This window comes from Oncorhynchus mykiss, chromosome 1 (genome assembly GCF_013265735.2).
Source record: "Oncorhynchus mykiss isolate Arlee chromosome 1, USDA_OmykA_1.1, whole genome shotgun sequence".
Taxonomy (NCBI): domain Eukaryota; kingdom Metazoa; phylum Chordata; class Actinopteri; order Salmoniformes; family Salmonidae; genus Oncorhynchus; species Oncorhynchus mykiss.
In genome coordinates this window covers 48,483,527-48,510,607 of record NC_048565.1, presented here as the reverse complement: position 1 = coordinate 48,510,607, position 27,081 = coordinate 48,483,527, and the positions used below count along the sequence as shown (strand labels likewise).

Below are 27,081 nucleotides of genomic sequence, written 5' to 3'. Positions count from 1 at the left end.
CCCCACCCCAAGCTACCTCTGACCAAACCCAATAAAAGTTGACATAGTAAATAAAAGACAGGACATAATTTCATTAGATAATAATTTAATATAAACATTCAAATTCAACATACAAAAACTGTTGAAACACTCATCCTTGGCTTATCTCAAATAGTCTGATCATTGTAATATATTTTTGACAAAAACAAAATTGCACATGAGAACATTTAAACTAGATGTTTGTGACTATCCTCGCCTGGTGATGTGTTTAAAGGGTCTTCCCCGCTGATCGACTGTCTGGCAGAGAGGATATCACAGCATTCAGCAGTCTCAAAAATACATGGGACAATGATGAGGGGCCAAATAAATACTTTTGCAGGCAGCCATTTTGACGTCACCATGGCCAGCCCTTTAATTTTCATGCGATTGTTAATGTTTTTTGTTTTAAATCACTTCTTAAAACAAATAGCGAAACAAACAGGTAATTTGATCTATTCCCTTGGGAGACACTGGAACAAAAAAAGTTACATACTGTAGAAGGCAGCAGCGAGCGTCACTATTTGGGGAAAACCTCCTTTAAAAACACTCAAGACAGACGCACATCAACATCCCAGTTAGGATGCCATAGTCAGTCAAAAGTCTTCAACCCCGTACGTAAAGGTAAAAGGTCAAAAATAAAATTAAGTGACATGAGAAAAAAGGAACATGTAAATTAAAAAGGGAAAAACAAAGACGTGTCACTTAATTAGCAGGTCTATACTTACGTACATGATGTAAGGTGATATAACCCTGAGTGCGTGGCCCAGAATTTGGACAGGGAGGGAGTTCATTCATTGGCTTCGGTGATGAGCGAGCAACCGTCCTGCCCACAGACGTCTCCCGGCTGGAGACAGTCCTACTGCGGGAGTGTCTGCCTCTAGAGTCTGCCCCCCTCTCTCTGGCTAACCTAGGCAGTGGTCTGGTCTGATTGGACTTAGATTGAACTTTTTTTTTTTTTTTTTTTTTTTTGAGGGGGTGGGGGTGGTTATCCTCAGTGATCCTCTCCCTCCATTTTGCTCCAGACTAAATTTAGGGGCTCACTTAGACTCACTCCCACCTCTTGACATTTGTCAACAAGTTTCCTCAGTTTATCAGTTTTACCTCCCTCCGCAGCTTCAAACAGCAGGCGCTGGAAAGGGAGAGAGGAGGGGGGGGGGTGGGGGTGGGGGGGGTAGGTGAACATGCGTGCATTATCTCCCAGGTGGAACAAAAAACTAACTTTTTTTTTGTTGAGAAGTGTGTGTGTGTGTGTTTCAGAGAGATAGTAACTGAGAGGGAAATTACATCTTTCCATAGGGTGGCACACAGTGGAAGCTTTTGCAGGGCTTGCTGATAAAGAAGCCGGACCTACAAAAAACAAACAAAAATACCAAACGCAGGATCCACATGTCAGTTTAGCGGAGGACAAGGACAAAACAGGAGAAGGGGCGTGGAATGAGGTCAGTGGTTTTAGCAACTAGTTTAGTTTGTCTCTAATAGACCAAACTGTTACCGAGCAACAAAATCCAAACATTCCATTTTGTCCCCAACGTCAGTTGTAAGCCTTTTAACTGTCATACATTACATTGTGGCGAACACTGACACTAGCCTGTAGGGAAGAAATAGATTACAACAAAGTGAAGGGAAGATTATGGGACAGCTGGGTCAAGGTAAATATGCAAAGAGAAACACTGACAAGAGGTTGGGACAGCAGCAGAGTCATTAACATGTTAACAGAGCAACATACATGATATACTGTACATCCAAACCTCCCCCTGCTAACTTACTGTCTCATCTCCCTCCGTGTCATATCCCTCTCCCTAAACTTTAACCTTCACCCATCCACTCCCTTACCAGCAGGGCTCTACAGTGAATCCATTTTACTCGCATATGCACTGAAATATTTTGCTGTGCGAAGAGCACCAGTTGTTGCAATGATTATTTCACTGTACCGCAGCCCATGGAGAATACGCTGAGTGCAGATTCATGACCATCATGCTTGCACCATTACTACAAAGAAAACAGCATGTTACGTCAAATGTTTTTCATTGTGGTTCCACATTTGTGTGCTCCTAAATTTTTCAACTTAGTGCTCCTTTTAAAAAAGGTCAGCGTAGAGCCTTGACCAGTCTTTCGCGCTTCTATTTTTGCCCAACTAGTCTTTCCTTGTTTCACTGCCCCTACCCACTTCGCTCATTGCACCCTGCCCACCCACCCCTACCCCCCCTCTAACTCACCTCGGAGCGCTCCTTGAGTTCCCTCTCCACAGCGATCGCTCTGCCGAGAAACACAGCACAAAAGCCTGTCAGCTATTCCCGCAATTCAAGTGCAGCGGCTTTTCAAAGCTGCGATTGAAGCAGGACAGAAGCGGCAGTTTGTATGTGAAAAAGGCAGTGAGATGTGAAAAAAATATGTATGTGAAAAAAACAGTGAGAAACCATCTAGAAAGAGAATCACCTTATAATAAATAATTCACAGCGCAGGAGAAAGTTTCGACTTACATTTTCCAGTTGGCCAGATAGTTTGGAATGCTACTGCTCAACATTCTGGCCTGGAATTTCAGATGTTCTATATTTCCGTCCTGCCACTCTTGATACAGCAACCTATACAACAACAACAAAAATCTAACCTAATCGTCTGGAGAGTACAGCCTAGACAACAAAATAAGACCGGAGCCGCAGTTATAACACTAACCTAGATAATAATACAGTGCCTTGCGAAAGTATTCAGACCCCTTGAACTTTGCGACCTTTTGCCACATTTCAGGCTTCAAACATAAAGATATAAAACTGTATTTTTTTGTGAATAATCAACAACAAGTGGGACACAATCATGAAGTGGAACGACATTTATTGGATATTTCAAACTTTTTTAACAAATCAAAAACGGAAAAATTGGGCGTGCAAAATTATTCAGCCCCTTTACTTTCAGTGCAGCAAACTCTCTCCAGAAGTTCAGTGAGGATCTCTGAATGATCCAATGTTGACCTAAATTACTAATGATGATAAATACAATCCACCTGTGTGTAATCAAGTCTCCGTATAAATGCACCTGCACTGTGATAGTCTCAGAGGTCCGTTAAAAGCGCAGAGAGCATCATGAAGAACAAGGAACACACCAGGCAGGTCTGAGATACTGTTGTGAAGAAGTTTAAAGCCAGATTTGGATACAAAAAGATTTCCCAAGCTTTAAAACATCCCAAGGAGCACTGTGCAAGCGATAATATTGAAATGGAAGGAGTATCAGACCACTGCAAATCTACCAAGACCTGGCCGTCCCTCTAAACTTTCAGCTCATACAAGGAGAAGACTGATCAGAGATGCAGCCAAGAGGCCCATGATCACTCTGGATGAACTGCAGAGATCTACAGCTGAGGTGGGAGACTCTGTCCATAGGACAACAATCAGTCGTATATTGCACAAATCTGGCCTTTATGGAAGAGTGGCAAGAAGACATTTCTTAAAGATATCCATAAAGTGTTGTTTAAAGTTTGCCACAAGCCACCTGGGAGACACACCAAACATGTGGAAGAAGGTGCTCTGGTCAGATGAAACCAAAATTGAACTTTTTGGCAACAATGCAAAATGTTATGTTTGGCGTAAAAGCAACATAGCTCATCACCCTGAACACACCATACCCACTGTCAAACATGGTGGTGGCAGCATCATGGTTTGGGCCTGCTTTTCTTCAGCAGGGACAGGGAATATGGTTAAAATTGATGGGAAGATGGATGGAGCCAAATACAGGACCATTCTGGAAGAAAACCTGATGGAGTCTGCAAAAGACCGGGACGGAGATTTGTCTTCCAAAAGGTGGAAAAAGGTGGCACTACAAAGTATTAACTTAAGGGGGCTGAATAATTTTGCACGCCCAATTTTTCAGTTTTTGATTTGTTAAAAAAGTTTGAAATATCCAATAAATGTTGTTCCACTTCATGATTGTGTCCCACTTGTTGTTGATTCTTCACAAAAAAATAGTTTTATATCTTTATGTTTGAAGCCTGAAATGTGGCAAAAGGTCGCAAAGTTCAAGGGGGCCGAATACTTTCGCAAGGCACTGTAGATTCCACAACCAGTAACTAACAGAGATTAAACAACAATAACAAGGCTCTAAAACAGTTCCAACTTGAATATATTCCAACTTCTATCATCCTCTGTCCGTGTCAAAGCAAACGGGACTAGTTTTACAACAGGTTTAGGCTGGTAGTGTCGTGAGGTGGTGTCAGGTGCTTTGGGTACCTCAGGGCCAGTTCAGCGTTGGTGGGCATGGTGTACTTTAGTCTCTCCAGGATATGGGGGTGCTGGGACTGGGGCAGACAGCGCAAGTAGTGGAACATAACCTGAGTGTGGAGAAGATTGCAATTGCACATTTCAAATACCACAAATGCTAACAAAAGGATTCAACTTCATAGACCCTTTCTGATCAACACTGGCTCTCTGGATTGTTTTTGTTGTCACTGGGTCTCATCTGATCACTCGTCAGAGTGAAGACAAGTCCAGTTGCGGTTCCATTACCTTGTTGTGAAATCTGAAGCAGCTCCAGTACTGGGCCGAGCTGAACGGAACCTCCAGCCTGGAAGGGACAGTTACTAGGCAACGCTGGACCAGGTCTGATAACATCCGGAGCTCTCTGCCATTGGAGGGGCTCCCAGCTAGCTTACTGCTGGTAAAAAGGAGATAACTGGAGAGAACAGTAAAAAGGTTAGTTAGGTTAGGTCTCTGGGCCCACCCCCACCTGGACGTTTGCCAATGCTAAGGCAGCCCCTGTCAGAAGCTGAGTGGAGGATAGCCGCCAACCACGCTGTGGTTGGTTAGTTGGTCAGGCCTTCTGATTGGATGCAAAGTCATCCAGATGAAAGCCTGTGCTCCCAATTGAGAACCCTTTTATTGTATGTGTCTGTTTATCATCGCTATAAAGGAGCATTAGATCTGGCTCGACTCTCATCAGATGTGGCCCCTTCATCCCATGGGACGAGTTGCTGTAAGACATTGTAAGACTTGACTCACTCCATCCATAGCTTTTGAAGGACATTTAGCTGCATTACGGCTCCCAGGGCTCTCTCGAAAGCATCCTTCGCCTCCCCAACACTACCGTGCACCCACTGCCACAGACTGCAAGACAAGACACCAGAAAACACCGTCTCGGACTGTATGAAATGACTTATCAGGAAGCCCAACTGTCATGTTTTATTGTATTGATGAATGAATGAATAACCCAATTTTAAAAACCATTATGAAAAGGTAACCTTATTATAAACTGTTACCGGTAAAAGTTAACGATGGTGCATTGAACTGCCATATATGACTAAGAACTGGGCTTATGTGTAGGGCAGGGTCAGCTCGGCTTATCACAGCACAGCACACTTACCAGTGGACGAGGTTCAGGTAAGGCTTTTGGTGACTAAGCTGCTCTTGAAGTTGCTTTTTGATAACTGGGCCTCTTAGGATGTCCTCTGTTGGAATACCAAGGATGGACCTTGAAAAGAAATGGAGATTGCATTAATTCATTGAACATTTAACCATATACGAAAAAGGAAGCAACTTGGTTTTTTAAAAGTTAAGAGTTAGGACACTCATTCCTGCTTAAGTTCTGGGAGGAAATGTCCTACCGTAGCACATCCACAGGTTTCTGTTCACTTCTCTCCCCATCACAGAAGGACAGGACAAACTCCCGGAACAGAGGAGTGATGCAACTTGACTTCTCCTGTTCAGAGACACATACAGTGCATTCAGAAAGTATTCACACCCTTGACTTTTTCCACATTTTATTGTGTAACAGCCTGGATTTAAAATGGATTCAATTGAGATTTTGCCACTAACCTACACACAATACCCATAATGTCAAAGTGGAATTATGTTTAGACATTTTTACAAATGAATTCAAAATGAAAAGCTGAAATGTCTTGATTCAAGTATTCAACCCCTTCGTTGACAAGGCTAAACAAATTCAGGAGAAGAGAAAAATGCTTAACCAGCCACATAAGTTGCATGGACTCACTGTGCGCAATAATAGTGTTGAACATGCTTTTTTGAAGGACTACCTCATCTCTGAACCACACACATACAATTATCTTTAAGGTCCCTCAGTAGAGCAGTGAATTTCAAACACAGATTTAACCACAAAAGGAGGTTTTCCAATGCCTTGCAAAGGGCACCTATTGATGTTTTTTATTTTTAAGACATCTAATATCCCTTGGTGCATGGTGAAGTTATTAATTACCGTACACTTTGGATTGTGTATCAATACACCCAGTCACTACAAAGATACAGGCATCCTTTAACTAAGTTGTCGGAGAGGAAGGAAACCAATCAGGGATTTCACAGGTGACTTTAAAACAGTTACAGAGTTTAATGGATGTGGATTGACCAACAACATTGTAGTTACTCCACTAACATGACAAAGTGAAAATAATAAAAATATGTCAAAACATGCATCCTGTTTGCAGTAAGGCACTAAAGTAAAACTGCAATAAAAACGTAACAGAATTGAATTATGTCCTGAATAAAAAGCATTATGTTTGGGGCAAATTCAACATCACTGAATACCACTTCATATTTTCAAGCAAGGTTGTGGCAGCATCATGTTATGGGCATGCTTGTCATCAGCAAGGACTAGGGAGTTTTGGGGGGATAAAAAGAAACAATAGAGCTAAGCGCAAGCAAGTCCTAGTGGAGAACTTGGTTCAGTCTGCTTTTCAACAGACAAAGGGAGAAGAATTCATCTTTCAGCAGAATAATAATCGAAGGCCGAAAATATACTTGAGTTGCTTACCAAGACGCAATTGAATGTTCCGGAATGGCCTTGTTAACTTTGACTTAAACTGTCTGGAAAATATATGGCAAGACTTGAAAATGGCTGTCTAGCAATGTTCAACCAACATGAGAGAGCTTGAAGAATTTCAAAAAGAACAAAATGCAAACATTGTACAATCCAGGTGTGAAAAGCTTTTAGAGACTTACCCAGAAAGCTGCCAAAGTTGATTCTAACATGTATTGACTCGGGGGTGTGAAAACGTATGTAAATGAGATATTTCTGTATTGAAATTTAAATACATTTGCAACATTTCCTAAAAACATGTTTTCACTTTGTCAATATGGGCTACTGTGTATAGATGGGTAAGAATGTGTTATATTTAATCCATTTTGAATACAGTCTGTAACAAAATATGGAATACGTCAAGGGGTATCAACACTTTCTGAAGGCACTGTAAGGTTAGCTAGGTCATGAAGAATCTTAGTACAAAAAAACACAAAAATGATGTCATACATGTAAATTGATAATGCCCTTCTTAATCGACTCTAAAGGGATATATAACATTTGAAATGACCAGGAGTGCCACCCAACCCACAAAACAGACAGACTGACCTGTGCCATAAAGAACTTGCAAGTGTGGTAGAAGACCTCTGCATTGTATGGACACTGGGACAGAGCCCGTAGCCATACGCAGACACCCTGCTCACAGTCCCCCTTCCCCACGTAGAGCCCTGACAGGGCATCTAACAGGACACAGGACTGCGGGCACAGCGCCAACAAGGACTCACACAGATCCAGGCCCGCATCGTACCTACGGGGTGCAAGTCAGTTTTAAGTTAAGACTAGCAAGTAGATATTAGTAGAACGTTTAATGACACACACACACACACAGCCACCAAACCACATACGCACGCACACACATTAAGACCTTTCTTGTCCAAACACAAAAGTAAGGCTGGGCGATAAGACCAAAATGTCATGATATTTTAATAACTTATTTGACAAAATGTTATGTTATTTTTAATAAAAGTTAAATATTTATGAGTAGTTCATGAACCTAGGGTAGCAAACACTATCTACAGTACCAGTCGAAAGTTTGGAGACCTAGTCATTCAAGTGTTTTTCTTTAGTTTTACTATTTTCTACATTGTAGAATAATAGTGAAGACATTAAAACTATGAAATAACACATATGGAAACATGTAGCAACGAACAAATAAAAAAGTGCTCAACAAATCAAAATACATTTTATATATTTGAAATTCTTCAAAGTAGCCACCCATTGCCTTGACAGCTTTGCACACTCTTGGCATTCTCTCAACCAGCTTTATGAGGTGGACCTGGAATGCATTTCAAATAAACAGGTGTGCCTTGGTAAAAGTTCATCTGTGGAATTGTTTATTCTTATGCGTTTGAGCCAATCAGTTGTTGTGACAAGGTAGGGGTGGTATACAGAAGATGGTCTTTTACCAAATAGGGCTAAGTTCATTATGGCAAGAACAGCTCAAATAAGCAAAGAAAAACAACAGTCCATCATTACATTAAGATATGAAGGTCAGTTAATCAGAAAAATTAAGAACTTTGAAAGTTTCTTCAAGTGCAGTCGCAAAAACCATCAAGCGCTATGAAACTGGCTATAATGAGGACCACCACAGGAAAGGAAGACCTAGAATGACCTATGCTGCAGAGGTTAAGTTCATTATTGTTACCAGGCTCAGGCTCAAATTGCAGCCCAAATAAATGCTTTAGAGTTAGACACATCAATATCAACTGTTCATAGTATACTGCATGAAATCTGGTCTTCATGGTCGAATTGCCGCAAAGAAACCACTACTAAAGGAATCCAATAAAAAGAAGAGACTTGCTTAGGCCAATAAACACAAGCAATGGACATTAGATCGGTGGCAATCTGTCCTTTTGGTCTGTTGAGTCCAAATTTGGGATTTTTGGATCCAACCGCCGTGTCTTTGTGAGACGCAGAATAGGTGAACACATTATTTCTGCATGTGTGGTTCCCACCATGAAGCATGGAGGTGGTGTGATGGTGTGGGGGTACTTTGCCGGTGACACTGTTGCCTATGTATTTAGAATTCAAGGCACACGTAACCAGTATGGCTACCACAGCATTCTGCAGCGATACGCCACCCCATCTAGTTTGCGCTTAGTGGGACAATCATTTGTGTTTCAACAGGACAATGATCCAACACACCTCCAGGTGGTGTGAGGGATATATGACCAAGGAGAGTGATGGCGTGCTGCATCAGATGACCTAGCCTCCACAATCACTCAACCTCAACCCAATTGAGATGGTTTGGGATTAGTTGGACCGCAGAGTGAAGGAAAAGCCGCCAACAAGTGCTCAGCATATGGGAGAACTCCTTCAAGACTGTTAGAAAAGCATTCCAGGTGAAGCTGGTTGAGAGAATGCCAGGAGTGTGCAAAGCTGTGAAGCATGGAAGAAATTCTAATAGAAAACACTTTTTTGGTTACTGCATGATTCCATGTGTTATTTCATAGTTTGTCTTCACAATTATTCTACAATGTAGAAAATAGTCAAATTAAAATTAAAACCCTACTGAAAGTCAGGCTTAAATCGACTAACATCAGTGCCTGACCTCACTAATTCTTGTGACTGAATGGAATTAAGTCCCCGCAGCAATGTTCCAACATCTAGTGGAAAGCCTTCCCAGAAGAGTAGAGGTTGTTATAGCAGCAAAGTGGGGACCAACTCCATATTAATTCCCATGATTTTGGAATAAGATGTTCGATGAGCAGGTGTCCACATACTTTGTCATCTAGTGTACATTATAAGTGATTTCAAATGGGGCTCTCTCCATTCTGATCGTTTTATACTTTTCAACTTAAACCAAGTGCTCGAGCAATTCTACTCTTCTTGACTGACATGGGGAAGTGGCATGCAGAAGGAGAGAGACGACCCAAGTAGCAAACGCATAAACTACACTGAACAAAAATATAACGCAACATGTGAAGTGTTGGTCCCATGTTTCATGAGCTGGAATAAAAAGGTCCCAGAAATGTTCCATAAGCACAAAAAGCTTATTTCTCTCCTTTTGTGCACAAATGTATATAAATCCATTTTAGTAAGCATTTCTCCTTTGCCAAGATAATCCACCTGACAGGTGTGGCATATCAAGAAGCCGATTACACGGCGCAATCATTACACAGGTGCACCTTGTGCTGGGGACAAAAGGCCACTCTAAAATGTGCAGTTTTGTCACAATGCCACAGATGTCTGAAGTTTCGAGGGAGCGTGCAATTGGCATGCTGACGGCAGGAATGTCTACCAGAACTGTTGTTAGACAATTGAATGTTAATTTCGCTACCATAAAGGCAGCCCAGGACCTAAACAACCAGATAGCTGATGAAACTGATGAGTATTTCTGTTTGTAATTAACTCATTCTGATTGGCTGGGCCTGGCTCCCTAGTGGGTGGGCCTGTGCCCTCCCAGACACACCCATCACTGCGTCCCTGCCCAGTCATGTGGAATCCATAGATTAGGGGCTAGTTCCTTTCTTTAAATTGACTGATATAACTGACATCCTTATATGAACTGTAACTCGTTGAAATTGTCGCGTTTATATTTTTGCTCAGTTTGCAAAAACAAAACCATTACACGTGTCGGAAGTTGCGTATCACATTTATCAAACCAAACACTGAAATACCATTATAGAAGGTAAAGTATAAACCCATACCGGTCTGTGCATCAATACCTGTATATAGTAAAATATGGTATACCGCCCAGCGGTATAGACAGATTTTATTGGGGGCCACACACACTCTTCCCCCCTAGCTAGCAAAATGTTAGTGTTGAGCTTACTTTCCCAGCAGGCTGTAGCAGGCGATGAGGTTTGTGTATAGAGGCAGACAGACCAGAGTTCTCTCACTGGGAGGCAGAGTCTGGTCTGTGCACTGACGTACTGCATCTAGCGTTGAAAAAACAAGAATGAAATCAATGCCGCTCTCAGCTGTAAACAACATTTACATCAATGTGGCAGTAATTGTAGAAAAATGTAATAAGTAACTGAGTGGGAAATAGTCGAACTGGAAGTGTAACATTTTTATGCTTGCGAGCAAACTACATGTACCATGAGTAACGGTGGACAAAGTGAACATTTATAGACTGGGTGAAAAAGCTAAGTAGGAGACCTGTAAAAAGCACAGACAGTTTCCATGCGAGTCGTTGAACCGTGGCGATGGTGAAGGCTCACCTTCGAACACAGCGATAAGCGTGTCAGGCTCGGTGCGGACGTCGAGCGGCTTTCTCCAGGGGAGGGCGAAGGACTCTGTGCTTACCACCCGGGAAGGGTTGGAGTTGGCCGGGTCATACAAGCTAGCCGGCAGGCGGTCAAACTCTGTCAGGTGGATGAAGGACAGCCAGACTAGGCAGCGGTCACTCGCGGTCAGGTGGTCAGCAATGCACTGCTCAGTGACCGACTTCAAGGCATTCTGGAATGAACAGGGACGCCAGAGAGGTGATTGTTTGCCCTTGAGCATCTTGTGCATTTTGTGCAGCAGTAGCTAATCCAAGAGGTATTAAATAGGTTTGGCCTGATGGTGGAAAAAAAAGATGCCATACGACTTGGAATTGCCCTGAGAATTGATGTGTGCAGCTAGATTGTTGGCGCTCTCGGGTTATTTCTTCGCAGCTGCTTACCTGTAGGATGGCCAGGGCATTCTGTAGCCGGCCGGTGAACACGCTGAGTTGGACCCTGTAGAGTAGAGACTCCAGCAACTGGAAGGAGAGCCTCTCGGAGAAACCACTGGCCCAAGAACAGTCTAGTAGGTACTGCAGCAGACGACCACACACATAGTCCTTCCCCTCAAACGAGCTCTCCATGGTTAAGTACTGTGGAGGGGGGGGTTAGTTTAGGCCTAATACACTATAACAGCATATTGGCTACATGCCTGGCCTGCCAATATTATTCTTCTCAGACCAGTTTATATTTCAGAACTCAAGCTTTGATAACTAAATAGATCAGTTGGTGTAGCACTTGCAAGGCACAGCGGAGCGTAAATTGAAATAACTAGTTTTTTTTATTTGACTGGATATGATGGTCATGGTGCTTTCAAGACAACTGGGAACTCTGGAAAAAAAAAACAAGGTCAAATCCTGACATCGGTGATCTTCAGGTTGGAAAGTCAGAGCTCTAGAAACATGCCCGAGTTGGATGACCATTCAAAACGATTTTCCCCCAATCGGAATCTCATTATTTTCAGAGTTCCCAGTTGTTTTAAACACGGCATTAGTCTCAGCGGAGGGAGGGAAAATAGCAGAGGGTCCCGCTCTCTCACGGTCCCTGCTCTCTCCTTCCTTTCCTCCTGTGAAACAGACCAAAGAGGGGACCTGTCTTCCACCTGATGGCAAAACTCGAGTCGGACTGCGTCTGTCTCGTGCACAAATTAATGTTGTTCCTATGACCAGAGAAAGTGAAATAGGCCTACTCCGCAATATTAAAATAGACGAGCTGCTAAGAATGATTTTTCAAATTTTATTTAAAGGCTGGACTATCGATACACTTGGCTACTCATTCATTGCGGCTGCAGTGGAAGTCGTTAGAAGCACGTTATGTTCGGTAATAGTGTTGACTAAAAACAGTGTTGACAGTACTGAAAAGTGGTGCAGCGATCTAAAGCGCTGCATCTCAGTGCTAGAGGGGTCATTACAGAACCTGGTTTGATCCCAGGCTGTATCACAACCGGGCCGTGATCGGGAGTCCCATAGGGCGGCTCAGAATTGGCCCAGCATTGTCCGGGTTAGGTCGTCATTGTAAAATAAGAACTTGGTAACTGACTTGCCTAGTTAAATAAAGAAAGGGTACATATTTTTTTTAACAGCAGCTCCTTGTTGTATTCTTTGACCCTGGTCATGGTTTTAAAAGTAATGAAATCTCACGTAGGCTAGTGTTAAACTTTGCTGTGGCCGGGGTTGTGGAAGCTGTAGGTAGGTGCATCGATTTGAACCATCTGATTGGCCAGCGCAGTAGGCGCACTCGATTGAGCCACAGACCTCCAGGTCTGCCGGGTAGTCGGACTTTTCAGACAAATTAGATTGTTCAAAATGCCAACACTTTGCCTACCCGGTGCGCAGAGCTTCTGAATCAAGTGCACCTACCGCCTTCATGCTTTTATCGTTGGCTTTTCTACAGAAATGCTTGGTGATCGACTAGGAATGCCTTGAAGATCGACTGAGGACTTACACTCCACCAGACTTGGTAGTCGGGGGCGTGCTCAACAGCCATCTCACACATCTCCTGCACCTCGTCCCTCTTCCCGCGGCGGGAGAACAGAGACAGGTAGTGGCACCAAATCTCGGGGTTGTCCCGGTTGTCCTCCAGGGCACGAGACAGCGTGTTCAGCGCAGCATCCAGGCACTCCACCACGGAGCTACAGGGAAGCAACATAATACAATACTTATATCATATCACGTTACATTACAAAACATACAGTACCAGCCAAAAGTTCGGACACATCTACTCATTCAAGAGTTTCTTTACTGAAAACTAGGAAATAACACATATGGAATCATGTAGTAACCAAAAAAAAGTGTTAAAAGAAATCTAAATATATTTTACATTTGAGATACTTCAAAAGTAGCCACCCTTTGCCTCGATTACAGCTTTTCACACGCTTGGCATTCTCTCAACCAGCTTCACCTGGAATGCTTTTCCAACAGTCATGAAGGAGTTCCCACATATGCTGAGCACTTGTTGGCTGCTTTTCCTTCACAAATGAACTTTTAACAAGGCAGACCTGTTAATTGAAATCCATTGCAGTTGACTACCTCATGAAGCTGGTTGAGAGAATGCCAAGTGTGTGAAAAGCTGTCAAGGCAAAGGGTGGCTAATTTGAAGAATCTTAAATATAAAATATATTTTGATTAGTTTAAACACTTTTTGGTTACTACATGATTCCATATGTGTCATTTCATCGTTTTTCTTTTTTAGAGCTTCACTATTATTCTACACAGTAAAAATAAAGAAAAACACTTGAATGAGTAGGTGTGTCCAAACATTTGGACTGGTACTGTATAATACATATCCAATCTGATACACATACATCACCCAAGAAAACAACAACTATTTAACACCCCAGATCCAGATTTGAGTATGACTTGAGTCGAGGGTCATACATACACAGACACACGAGAGGGTTCACTTACGTCTCTTTCTGGCTGAGGTATTTGAAGGCCAGTTTGATCCACAGCTGTGCGTCGCGGGGGCTCTCCAGGACACTGGTCTCCAGGTTAGATATGTCGTCAGTCTCACTAATGAAGTAACGCTTGTCGTCTGGGGTCACACACACATCCATGGCAGCAGACAAACTCCTCTTGGAAAAACCGTCTATGACAAGGATAAAATGTAAAAAAATAAAATGACAAACAGCAAAAGGATAAAGGTAAAACTCTCCGGGATCAACACTCAAACGGTTGTGTTCTGCGCAATTGAAGCGGAGCAATTGCTGTGTTCGTGCCGCCTCCATTTACACCGTGCTTCAGATTAGTTGTAATTCTGCTCGTCTGTTGTGGTTTGTTGTTGGGAGATGAACCTACTGACCGAGACTCACCGTATTTGACCGGACCAAGGTTGGCGTCTGCACACTCGTCCCCGCTGTCGTCCCCAGCGCTTGGGCTGGCCTGGCGAGCGGGCTGAGGCCTCCACCTCCGGAGATCTTTACACGTGGTGAAGGGAGGGACTAGACACAACACGAGTTAGACTAGAGTCAGAATGCTTCTATGGTGGGGTAGGTTCCTTAAACTCGAAAGATATTGTTGAGTGAAGAGGAGATGTAACAAAAGGAAGGATAACTCACCATGTCTTTTGCTTTCATTCACTTTGCTCAACAGTAGAACGGCCTTCTGGTCCATTCCCATGCGATCCTTGTTTGTCCCAAAGAGCTTTTTTAAATACTTTTCTGAAAATAGGGACACAAGCAACATTGGCACAACTAACATTGTCAGTGAAAGCCTCAAACATGTATTTATCACGGAGTAAGAGGTTCAAGATTTTATTTTATAACTTTCATTATTTAAAAATCGCCAAATCCATAAATTCTAAACACAATGGCATTTTAATATTGCCAGATGCAGTGTGGTTCGGTTACCTGTGGCAACACTGATGTCATCAGTAGTACTGCTCTCCGAGCAGCCAATCAAGGCCAGGTTGTACGACAGGATATCATGGAAAAGCTGGTTTCCACCGAAAGTGCAATTTCTCATATGCTGCCTAGAAAACAGACCAAGAAAAAAAACCCAACATCAGATCACCCAAATGAGTCGGGGTGATTACAATGAAACAGAAATGAATACAGACTCACATGCATGTTTACACACACACACTAAGAAGACCGACTTACCACTTGCAGTCATCGTCATTGCATGTGCCTGTGAGGTCGAAGCGGCAGAAACACTTTTTGGGCACCACAACGTTGCTGTAAGACACAGAGCTGAGTGATAACTTCTCCTTGGTCCGAAAGTACGGACTGAACCTGAAGGCAAAAAAAACAAGAGGAGGAAAAAGTTCTTATTGAAAGCAGGATGCGGTCATTCTTAGCACTAGTAATGTGTAATTGGGAGATATGCCTAGCAGTGAAGTAGCCACCTACCTGTAAGACTTGAAGACCAGGAGAGGGCTGCGATATTGTCCGAACGGGACAGGCTTCAGCTCAGCACGGCTTGACTGGGCAGCCATTATGTCTACATCCACCTCTATCACCTGAACATTAAAACATGTCAGTCTTACCATGGAGAATGAACGGAACACAGTTCCGGACAGGACGTGTGTGTTGTATGCAAGTCCAGAGACTGTACAGTAAAAAACTAAGTAGCATTTAAAATCAAAACAAAAGGTCATTTGAAGTCAGCGCGAGTAGGTTCCAGTTATATTATGCTTTACCTTCCCAGCTGGAGGTTTCCCCACAGTGCCACCTAGCGCCCGTAGTTCCCCGAGCAGCAGCTCTCCTAGGTTGGCCTGCTGCTTGTCCATCGTCTGCAGGGCTTCCACCTCCAGCCCTAAGAACAGCTCCCCAGGCCCAGGGGCCTTCACCTTGGCTGACTTGGCTGGACAATCCTTGACCAGTCCAGTCCCACCGGGCTCCAGTTTAGGCTTGGTGAAGGCGCCCGTCTCTCTGAAAGAGCGCCTGCGAACACTCTGGGTGGAGGCGGAGGGCACTGCTGCAGTGGCGGGTTCCATGTCGCCGTCTTCAGTCTCAGTGATATCCTCACTGCTGACCAGGGTGAGTTTATCCTGGGTGAGGTCATGTAGGGATGGCTGGGGCAAAGGGAAGGGGCTGGTGGGAGGGGCACTGGGCTGGCGAGCCCTGGGGATTGGGGTGGAGGTGGCCTGGGGTGGCGGGGGTTCGGGGACGGCTCCTCGGTTGTGGAGGGCCTGGGCCTCCTTCAGCTTCTGGATCTTTAGGGCGTACTCCGACTCGAGCAGCTGCAGACGCTGCTTCTGGGCCAGGAGGTCGGCGAAGTGGCGCTCAGTCCCGCGGGGGGCGACAGAGACTTCCACCCGCAGACGCTTCGCAGGCTGTAGAATGGAGGCAGGGCAGAGAGACCGTTTAGAGAACACGGGCCTAAACTTATGGATGGGTCGTGTGCAGTTGAAAGGAAAATGGGAGAAGACTTTCGAAACAAAATGGTGTTACAAGTCCAACAACACACATGTTCCACTTCAAAGCAATTCACGATGTTCTGCCCCACTGGACAAGGCCTTGAACACATTTCTATGATTTATCAAACAACAAGTAAGGGCTCCGGAATAGTAGTGTGGGTGGGTACGTTGTGATGCTCACCGAGGGGTGGCTGACGTCCGTGCGTCGTTTCTGACCCCCTGGCTCTCTGCCTGCAGCGGCCTGGGCTTGGACCATCTCTTTCTGCAGCTTCAAGCTGTGGCTCTTCTTCACTGACACGCGGAGCTGAACACGATGAACCTATAGGGCGGGAACATACGCGACAGACGTTAAAGGGTGGAAACAAAACATTAAGAGCACCTGCTCGTTCCGTGACAGACTGGCCAGGTGAATCCAGGTGAAAGCTATCATCCCTTATTGATGTCACTTGTTAAAATCCACTTCAAATTAGTGTAGATGAGAAGGATTTTGAAAGCCTTGACACAATTGAGACACGGATTGTGTGTGTGTGTGCCATTCAGAGGGTGAATGGGCAAGATTTTTAAGTGCCTTTGAACGGAGTACGGTAGGTGAGACACACCGGTTCTTGACACGCACCGATTCGAGTGTGTCAAGAACTGCAACGCTGCTGGGTTTTTCACACTCAACAGTTTCCCGTGTGTATCAAGAATGGTCCACCACCCCAAAGGACATCCAGCCAACTTGACACAACTGTAGGAAGCATTGGAGTCGACATGGGCCAGAATCCCTGTGGAACGCTTTCGACACCTTGTAGAGTCCACGCCTCAACGAATTAAGACTGTTCTGAGGGCAAAAAGGGGGTGCAACTCAATATTAGGAAGGTGTCCCTTATTTTGGTCAACTCCGTCTAAATGACAGATGAGAGCTAAAACATAACACAACCAGTATGATAACGCATCAGAACCTTAATTAGCTGAATCAGGTGTGTTGAGAGTGAAAGACAGCACACCCAGTAGCCCGCCAACGAGAAGGCATGACCACACCTGCTATATACACGCAAAGAAGAATTGAATGAAATGCGCCGTATCCTTCAGAGACATTCCTTTGTAGCTTGGCATCTTCCCAACATTCCCAGTAGAAACAATTCCTACTCCACTGTTCACCTTCCACTGACTAAAACCTTCAGCCATCCGACTCATTGCTCTCAGCTAGGAGTTTACTTAAAACTTCATTCCCTTTCAGTTTCACTTCCCCTGGGTTCCTCCCTAACTGACACACCTGTTCCTGGAGCCTGTTGAGGAGGGTCTTGTTGGCACTGACAATCTTCTCCGAGGCCAGGAGCTGTTCTTTGAGCTTGGCCACCTTGGCCTCAGCTGCCTTCAACGCCTCCTTCTTCTTCTGCTCCTGCTGCAAGAGCTGCCTCAGGATGCCGTCGTCCTTCAGGAGCAGGTTTCTGGGAGGAGGGAGAGGGGAGAAACCATAAGTCAGAGTAATTTCCTAATGTGAGGCAACTACTGAAAATACCAATGTGTTTTGGGGGGCCTCACCTGTGTTTGGTCAGGTTGGTCTCTGCCTCGGTCAGCTGTAGCTTGGCCGCTGCCTTGGCAGCAAAGTCCACATCGGGATCGGAGCCTGCAGGAGAGGACACAGCTCGGGGACTGTGGTCCATCAGAACCTTCTGTTTCTCCCTACTGCAGTCAGAAAACAAATAAAACAGTGAGACAATTTTTGTCAGTGTTTTTAATTTTTAACCTTGATTTGAACCAGGCTAGTCAATTATTATTAATGTTATTTACAATGACAGCCTGGCAAAAGGCTTCCTGTGAGGACGGGGGCCAAGATAAAATAAAAAAAACACATACTAAGATAAAAACGGACAACACAGACAGAAGACGCTGGCAACAGCACAAATACAACAGCAAACAAACAGCGTGTGTGCGCGCGCAGGAATGTGTGTGACGTAAAACATGCTTCCTTACATAAGGCAACGCAAACTAGTGGCAACGACACGTCGCAACAACCTGTTCATCTATTTGTCCTTTGAACTCCTCCAGAGACACCAGGTCGTGTTTTAGGTTGGCTCGGAAGGAATTCCAAGACCACGGGTATAATGAATGAAAGGACCATTTGCAGTCCATAGCGTGTCACCATTCACATTCTAAAGGAATATCCTTCCTCACCTCGGTGCCTTTAATATAGCTAGGCGTGTTAATGAATGGTTGTATCCATCGATAGTTTTTCAACCCAGGCGCAATGTCACTATGTCAGGCCACCTTCTGGGAAAACCATACCTGGCTATTTCTCCTTTCAGCAGACGATACTCAGCCTTCTTGGCATCGGATAGAGCCTCCGGAGTTCTGACTGGTTCGTTCTCCTCAGACCCTGACGTCGGTTTGGCTTTTGCTGCCTAGACGTTCAAAGAGAGAGCGAGAGAAAAAAAAGAAAAAAAAAGCATCAACTTACCGTCCCCCTCAGATCATATACAATTAGCACACTTATCAAGCATCTCAAATTAGAATTCTGCCATTCACATATACATTGGGGGGAGGTCCTGGAGGCTAAACTGTTGGGCCACACACACATACCTCTGCAGACCTGCGGGCCTCCTTAATCATGAACTCCAGGCCTCCAAAGACAAACTGTGTCCGTGTAGAGCTGCCGCAGGTCTCCATGTCCGAGTCACTGTCGTCTGAACCGTTGAGCTGGACTACCACCGCCTTGTGCCGCGGGAGCTGGGGGGGGAACAATAACAAGTATGAATTTAAAAAATGGGTCATGGTGAGGAACGGGCGCGGACTTCACGGCTCCAAATCGATTCATCGCAAAGCGGGAGTGTCAATTTACGATCAGATCCCCCTTGTCTTATTTATTACGATCTGAAATGCAAAACTGATCCTATGTCAGCCGTCCTACTCTTGACGCTCAGTGAATACGAGCCCTGGGATGCAGTCGAAGATGAGCTTATTGTTCAGCTTATTGTTCAACTTATTGTTCACGGGCTCTGGGAACACAAGTGAGGCCGGGCGTCATTGGGAACACATGTCCTGCTGAAGGGACCCACGAGTGTTTCCTATAGCAGTCAACAGCGCGAGTTCTAAGCCATTAGTCTTAGAAAACATCACAGGGTGGCGCAGTGGTTAAGGGCGCTGTACTGCAGCGCCAGCTGTGCCATCAGAGTCCTGGGTTCGCGCCCAGGCTCTGTCGTAACCGGCCGCGACCGGGAGGTCCGTGGGGCGACGCACAATTGGCCTAGCGTCGCCCGGGTTAGGGAGGGCTTGGTCGGTAGGGGTGTCCTTGTCTCATCGCGCACCAGCGACTCCTGTGGCGGGCTGGGCGCAGTGTACGCTAGCCAAGGTGGCCAGGTGCACGGTGTTTCCTCCGGCGCATTGGTGCGGCTGGCTTCCGGGTTGGATGTGCGCTGTGTTAAAGAAGCAGCGGCTTGGTTGGTTGTGTATCGGAGGACGCATGGCTTTCAACCTTCGTCTCTCCCGAGCCCGTACGGGAGTTGTAGCGATGAGACAAGATAGTAGCCACTACACAATTGGATACTACGAAATTGGGGAGAAAAAGGGGTAAAATTAAAAAATAAAAATAAATAAATAAATAAGAAAACATCACATGGCATTACTGAGGACAAAGATACCTGTGGCTTCCAAAGTCCTGTTTTACACAACTTAGCTGCAAAAAAAAAAAAGAAGCAGAATATGTAGTTCTTGAACAAAAATATAGCACATTAACAAAAATATGAATATTTTCAGCACGTGCAAGATGATCAGAGAATAAACTAATTTGCGAATCTACTGACTTGTTGCTTCAACATACTTCCATGGCTGTGTTTATAAATGTAGGTGAACAGGATGAATGCCATCCGGAATATTGTGGTTGAAAGTGTCAAAGAAAGGATGCTATTCAGGGCATTGTGGGTTTTAAGAAATGTACATTTTAGTCATTCAGCAGATGCTATTATTCAGAGAGACTTACAGGAGCGATTAGGGTTAAGTGCCTTGCTCAAAGGCACATCAACAGAATTCCCCCCTAGTCACCTCGGGGAGTCGAACTGGCGACCTTTCGGTTACTGACCCAACGCTGGATTTCCTTCAAATGTTTAGGTTTGGTTGGAAAGCCAACAGGAAATGAACATGTTAACTGGTTAATTCAGTAACAACTATGTATTAGCCTGTAGTATATTATCCCCATTGTGTTATTATCCTTACCACCAGTGGGAGCCTGGGGTGGTGATGCCCGCGGCTGTACTTCTTGTTTCGTGGTTGGGGTGCTGTGTTGAGGCTGACCACACTCCGGTTGCTCATGGGCACCGGCTGAACCAGACTGACCAGGGGGGAGGGAGAGGGGGGGCCGCTGTCAAGGGTAATCTCCTAAGGGGGAGGAAGACATTGTTAAAGCCAGACTCACCAAGCCCTGTTCAAAGACAATTATTTGCTGTAGTATTGGAAAATATCATGATTGAGTTGCCCATCTCATATAGCAGGGTAACGAGATAAATTAGCATTGTTCAACACCTGGAAATTAACAGAGTGAAAAATATGCATCCTTCTGTTGAGCTGAATTCACTTTGTAGAGTATGACCTACTCCTAAAACAACACAAATAACACAGGCATGTCACTTTACGCTCCTGTGGCGCCATCTAGTGTTGTACCGCAGGAAGTACCACCTTCTTGTTGGCCATGGACATGAGGCAGGTCTCTCTGAGCAGCATCTCCTCCTCCTCTTCCTCATCCGCGAACGGCGGCTTGGGGGGCGGCTCTAGCTCATCTGGGGGTGGGGGCATTGGGGGTAAGGGTGGAGGGGGCGCGGACGGAATGACGGACAGGAAACGCGGCTGACCCAAATCCTGGAAAGAAAGAGGAAGCTGTTTAGTTTCACTTGTAAGAGCAGCATGGTTTAGAGTTTAGAGTGGAACGTACAATTCTGTATTGAGGGGAGTCCATGGGGAAAGGCATGGGCATGTGAGTGAAACATCCTTGGACCTCGAATGGATCATGTACTGGAGAAGATGCTGGAAAGAGACAAGAACAGAATTTTAGCCAATCAGATTCTGACAGAAATAAGACTGTCAAACATCACAAAAGCGGCATGGATTGATGACCATGTCCCAACATACAATCTATCCACGATGTAGGATGGGTTCTATATAACACCTTCAGAAAGGTTGAAACGTGCTGTGAGTGCATTCGCAGGTGAGCTGATCGCTCACCCGGAGAATTGGTCTCACTGTCAGTATCCATGGCAACCTCATCGTAGTTGTCATACTGGTAAAGGTTCCCTGAGGTGTCCAATCCCTGTTTACCAGAAGACTTCCTAGTGTGGTCGCTGTCTCTGGACTGAGGGGGACAAATAGACATTTTAACTTCCAACATTTTCTCAGTCTTTCTCTTATCTGGGAAAATGAAAATTTCTGACACAGATCCCCATCACTGGCCCCTGCCTCATAACCACATAACCACAATCTGTAACGATTGGATAGCTATAAGCAATATGGTGAAAAATGTACCAAGTATATCAGATGGCAAGGTAGAGCCACCTCCATATTACATACTCATATCCAATCCTTTCGAAGCTACTTGATGTGCCTAGGGAGTAGGGGCGAGGGCATTCTGGACTGCGAGTGGTTTGAGTAAAAAATTAAATAAACGTTTTTAAACATTAAAATGACTAAAACCAAATTGAAACGGTAAAAATGATAATGAACCAACATTTATAGTCTCTTTACTCTGTCCTGATTGCTAACAGTCATCAAAACGAAAGCTAGATAGCCAGGAAACAATTCAAAGCGATGGATAGAGGATTTATATTTTGACAGCAAGGAAATATAATACACTTTAAGTGCGGCCCTCTGGACCTCGTTGAAGACCGAATGCAGCCCGTGGGTCAAAGTGAGTTCTACGCCCCTGGGCTAGGGTCTAGGATGGGTTTCTGGACAAGAACTCTCGCTCTCTCCCTCTTACCTTGCTCGGATTGCGCGCCAGTGGCGGCTTGGAGCCCCCAACCAGCTTCATGAAGCGGTTGTACTGCTCGTCCTGATTGGACAGATCCCGGATCTTGCGGATCTCTTCCTCCCTCCTGCGGCGTTCCTCCTCTTCCTGTCTCCGCAGCTCGTCCTGGTCTCTCTGCTGTTGGAGCTTCCAGGTCCTCAACTGCTGCTTCCGGAACGCCTGCTTGGCCACCGAGCCTGGGGTACAGGAATCAAAAGGGGGGACATTTTGGGGGGAAAAGCCTAAGCAATACATAAGCAGTTTTGTAAACTCAAGTTTGAGCTTTAGAAATCTAATGAACTCCATTTTGGTACCAAATGTTCCAAGACTAGAATGTCAGTTTCATGGAACGTTTGGTGCCAACATTGAGGACAGTTTGTATCTGACTAAGCAGAAAGGCCCTCCTCACCTGGGCTGACCATCTTCCTCCCTGGATAGCCCTTGACCGGAGCTTTGCTCTTCTCCACTGGAGGCTTAGCCCCAGCCTTGGCCTTCTCATGGGGCTTGTTGGCCAGAGCTTTGGCCTTCTCCGAGGCAGCAGAGGAGGCAGACCTGGTGGTGACTCTGCCTCTTTCAGCTGGGTTGGATGCACTGGATGTAGAGCTGGATGTCTTCTCCTGGGAAGGCTTGGCGTTGGTGATCTTCTCCTGGGAAGGCTTGGCGTTGGGGATCTTCTCCTGGGAAGGCTTGGCGTTGGTGATCTTTTCCTTGCTCGCATTCATTACCTGCTGTTCTTTCTGGTGCCACTTCCTGCTGGCTGACTGCAAGGCCAAGAGACGCAGCTGCAGCTCAGACAGCTCCTCGTCTTCATTGCTCCCCTTCACTTTAGGCTGCAGGGGGGAGGTAATTATAATGGGATTTTAAATTGGAATGGCCTAAGTGCCAGATGACCTGGATCCTAACTAGACAACAATACAACTCAACGTTCGCAAGTGTGCATTGTGTCAATGGACATTTCCACACCTCAAGTCAATATTTGTGACTAAACCACTTTAAACTAGATAAAGCCTAATGCCTTGACATAAACCATTTTAACTAGGGCTGCCAAACCATTAAAATAGTGAATTGAGTTAATGACAAAAAAAATCACAACTTTAGAATTTGATCAAAGTTTGCCCTAAAGAAAGATCTTTCCATTTAAGAATCAGTATATTGAGTTAGACATACTATGTTTTGATTGTAAGGGATGGAAACACAAAATGATCTACATCAGAATGTTTGAATAGTCCTTTCACCATAAACACAAAACTCACCGTAATATGCAGCTAGCTGCTAATGCTCACAACGTTTAATTAGGCCTACTCCCTCTTATCAATGTTTACGTATAACACTTGCGTGCAACACACACAGTCCCCAAATCCAGAACAAATTCAAGAAAGCGTACCGTATTACATAGAGACATTATTGCATGGCACACTGTTCCATCTCATATTGCTCAAATAAAGAGCAAACCTGTTTGTTTTTTTTTAAAACCCCATAAAGCAACACCTCACGGACCAACCCCTCTCCCCTATTCGACCTAGATATGTAGCTCTCTCCTTGAGGTGTTCTTGTCTATTAATGTTCTGTATGATTTCATGTTTAATTTGTTGCGTGTGGACCCCAGGAAGAGCAGCTGCTGCTTTTCAACAGCGAATAGGGATCCTAACAAAACGCCACGTACAAAAGCTTCAGGCATACTAAATGAGTGGGACTATAGGGAAGAAAAAAAAAACTGTCTCTACAGATACAAAGAACAAAGAGCTTTAAATCTTGTCCAACAATGTTATGAAAACACTGTAACCATCTGTAGTGTTCAGATAACTTTACACACATGGGCCTACACTCTCCCACCCCCCACTCTCACATACTCCCACACACCCCACTCTTGAAGAATCTCTTTGAGTAGCCTATTCCTTTTCAATTTTTCCTGTGCCACCCAAATGTGTGCATAGACTAACCAGTGGTCAAAGTTATCAGGTCGCTAGCTAGGTAACATGACTAACTAGCTAAACAACGTTCACATTCGCAAACAAACAGAGGCAGAAAAAACAACAACATAGCTCTGGTAATACTGGGCATAACTTTACGCGATTTGGGCTAGAGGCACATGGTCTTCAGCGACGTAAAGGCCCAAGCATCGCGTTTCGTGTGGTGTTCGGGCCTAAAAAAAAAGGCCCGTGCGAAAACACGCACGCTTAAAAAGGTTTATGTGAGGTGTAGAAATGTGCGCCGATAGCATGTTAATAACGCGTGACACGTTTAACTTTGACGGCCCTAATTTGAACAGATGCCAACCTTGACAGGGGATGGAGTGGAGTCCTCTGATGATTCGCTGCAGCACACACAACCGACTTTCGAATACTTCGTCTCCCCCTCTTCCTTCGGGTCCTCAGATTTGCTGCGGCAGCACACACAGGCTGTCGTGTCCTTCTCCCCTGCCTTGTTCTCCTCTTCTCCTAAATAGTCAGTAGACAACACAAACAGGGTCTTAACATTGTGGCTGAGAAAAACAATACATCATTGATTATGATCAAGTCTGCTTCACAATGTTTCCTTAGTTTGTTACCACCACTGTCGCCATCGCTGCAGACTTGTGTTGCAGCGTGGCTTTGGTACACACCTTTGGGAATAGCAAACGGGGTAGCAACTGGTTCAACTGGACCTCTTTCGCTCTCCGTGTCACCGTCCTCTTTCTCTGGATCTTTCTTTTCCGTTTTAGTTTTGAGCGCATCAATCTCTGCCGGAGTGAGGAGTTTCTGTCGTAGAGGTTTGAGGTTGAATGCCTGAAATACCTTCTTCTCCTCCGCCGCGCTGTCATCGGGAATACTGTTAGTGTCGGGTAACGGCCCGTTCTGGGGAGTACTGGCAGAAACCTCAGGCTCGTTCAGAGCCGGCAGGTCTTCTTCGGGCTTCAGAACCATGTTCTCTTCTTTTCTAATACATTCCAGCTCCAGCTGAATCTGTTTGTACTTGGTGAGCAGATCCTCAAAGCTCTCGTTGACACCATTCTCGGTTTTGGCAGCGTTGTGGTGCATCATCTGCTTGTTTCTTACCTGATTCCTCCCCATCATTACCTTCTCTGAATTCATGAAGTGAAGGAAATGCACAACTCATGAGTTTGATTACGACACACAAAGACTGACACTAATAGCAACATGTATTTAGATCCAAAATCCATTTCCAGGTTAACAGCACAAAGTGTTTTGTTTCTAACTCAAAATGCTACCAATCAATTGAGCATTGATGGCAGGGAGGGGAATACTGTGTAAAATCAACTGTTACAAAATGGCAGATATATTGTTAGCTAGAGGCGATATGGTAACTACAATCAAGGCTAGTACAACAGCCAAACAGAGAAATATGTTACAATGTGTGGTTACATTTGTTAGGGTTTTACCTTCAGCAACATGGCATCACACACTTTACAATCATACAGATGCCATGAGATGAATACCAAAGGATACGTTTGTTTCTCGAGGGAGATTCTTTCTTGTTACTGTGATTCTCTCCGGGCCCATAACGACCGGGGGGAACCCAACCAGTCTCTCTCCCTCCACCACATCCGTCTCCCCAGCCTCCTCGTCCCCAATCCCCGCGACCGTCATCTTCTGGTTTCCACCGGTGCCTAAATCGACCCAGGGCTGTGTGACTTCGTTCCCAGAAGCTGGAACGTGGGCTCTGGTCACAGTGAGGCCCCAGTGGCGGCGGCCGATCGGGACCGCTTTGCGGTCTGTGGTTCGGGGGGAAGGGACTGTGCGAATGAGGTCCGCGGTTGTATGGCATTAAGAGTCGAAAATCTGTAGGCTGGCTACCCATAAGAGGTGGTAAACTTCGCGCCGATGGTTTCGATTTCCGTGTATTTCGTGATGAGTTGTTCGTACTACTAGGCCTCATTGTATCCTGCTGTATAAGCACCTTTTCGTCGGTGTCATCATCGCAGATCTCCCCGTCTTCCAGCTCCCCTTCGTCCGTCCGATTGCTTGACTTTGAATCCATGTTGTAGAGTAATGAGGTATTACCTTAGTTAGACTAGTACTTAAACGTACAACATATGTTTGCAATTACAAACTTGGATGTATGATTGTGTTGTTACGCCAACGTTAAAGAATCTAACGCTAACTACGCTGTTTCTCTCCCTTCTTCTGCTTGAAGCCTGGGGAAGTTCCACCGCAGAAGTTGAGGGGGGGCCGATGTAAATTTGTGACGCTATGCAACACGTCAAATGCCTCGCTTGGGTGGAGCTCCAAAGGCACGTATGCGGACTTCTTCTTCTTCGATGAGGTTTAACCGCGGTTGGCATCCAATAAATGTTGCATTACCGCCACCTACTAGACTGGAGTATAACTCCCTTATTCTATGCTTGAAAGAGTAAATAAATAAAACAAATACCCTACCATCTAGCAAAACACTTACAATTATATATTTTTTTAAATAACAATATTAGTAATAATATATATACAATACTCCAGTATTTAAATCTATTTAGTCCTACTTCAGGATGGGACACCACCACTCATGCCATGGCCCCATGTCATTTATCTTGTATATATTTCACTGTGAACTGCTGCTGCTTACTATCAGGCAGTGAGGCAGGCTGTTGCTGAGGGAGTGGTTGGCCTTGGGAGGGGGTGTGTGTGTTGAGAGAGCCCTGCAAGCAGGCAGTATGCTTCCCTGAAGAAACAGTTTGGACGAGTTTGTGCATATATTATGACAACATTTTGTGATGTTTTTGTTAGTTTTGGA

At 44.9% G+C, this 27,081-nt stretch overlaps 1 protein-coding gene across 2 annotated transcripts; it reads right to left on the bottom strand.

The window, feature by feature from the left end:
- Positions 1-963: 963 nt before the first annotated feature.
- LOC110524291 (zinc finger C3H1 domain-containing protein) lies at positions 964-26,723 on the bottom strand. Of its 2 annotated transcripts, none has more exons than XM_036979164.1 (35): positions 25,803-26,723; positions 24,959-25,417; positions 24,634-24,794; positions 22,766-23,186; positions 22,330-22,553; positions 21,597-21,705; positions 21,289-21,380; positions 21,036-21,215; positions 20,577-20,738; positions 18,948-19,094; positions 18,654-18,769; positions 17,910-18,053; positions 17,641-17,815; positions 16,564-16,701; positions 15,663-16,298; positions 15,373-15,482; positions 15,124-15,255; positions 14,872-14,993; positions 14,581-14,682; positions 14,335-14,463; positions 13,931-14,111; positions 12,969-13,155; positions 11,426-11,617; positions 10,980-11,217; positions 10,589-10,694; positions 7,363-7,561; positions 5,606-5,700; positions 5,365-5,472; positions 5,004-5,108; positions 4,512-4,677; positions 4,236-4,336; positions 2,499-2,600; positions 2,235-2,274; positions 1,303-1,365; positions 964-1,147 (listed from the first exon to the last, which is right to left on the bottom strand). In XM_036979164.1, the coding sequence occupies exons 1-35, from the start codon at positions 26,332-26,334 to the stop codon at positions 1,010-1,012; spliced, it is 6,312 nt and encodes a 2,103-aa protein (XP_036835059.1). In that variant the 5' UTR covers positions 26,335-26,723; the 3' UTR covers positions 964-1,009. The 2 variants fall into 2 exon arrangements, with proteins under 2 accessions (XP_036835059.1, XP_036835055.1); XM_036979160.1 differs by having other exon boundaries at positions 21,579-21,705; positions 25,803-26,722.
- Between the last annotated feature and the right edge of the window lie 358 nt (positions 26,724-27,081).

Coding starts and splice junctions, on each gene's coding strand:
- LOC110524291 (XM_036979160.1), bottom strand. CDS start 26,334: ATGGATTCAAAGTCAAGCAATCGGACGGACGAAGGGGAGCTGGAAGAC. Junction 15,256..15,372: donor CTGGTCTTCAAGTCTTACAG/GTAGGTGGCTAC, acceptor TTTTGCCTTCAG/GTTCAGTCCGTACTTTCGGA. Junction 1,366..2,234: donor AACTCAAGGAGCGCTCCGAG/GTGAGTTAGAGG, acceptor TGTTTTTTGTAG/GTCCGGCTTCTTTATCAGCA.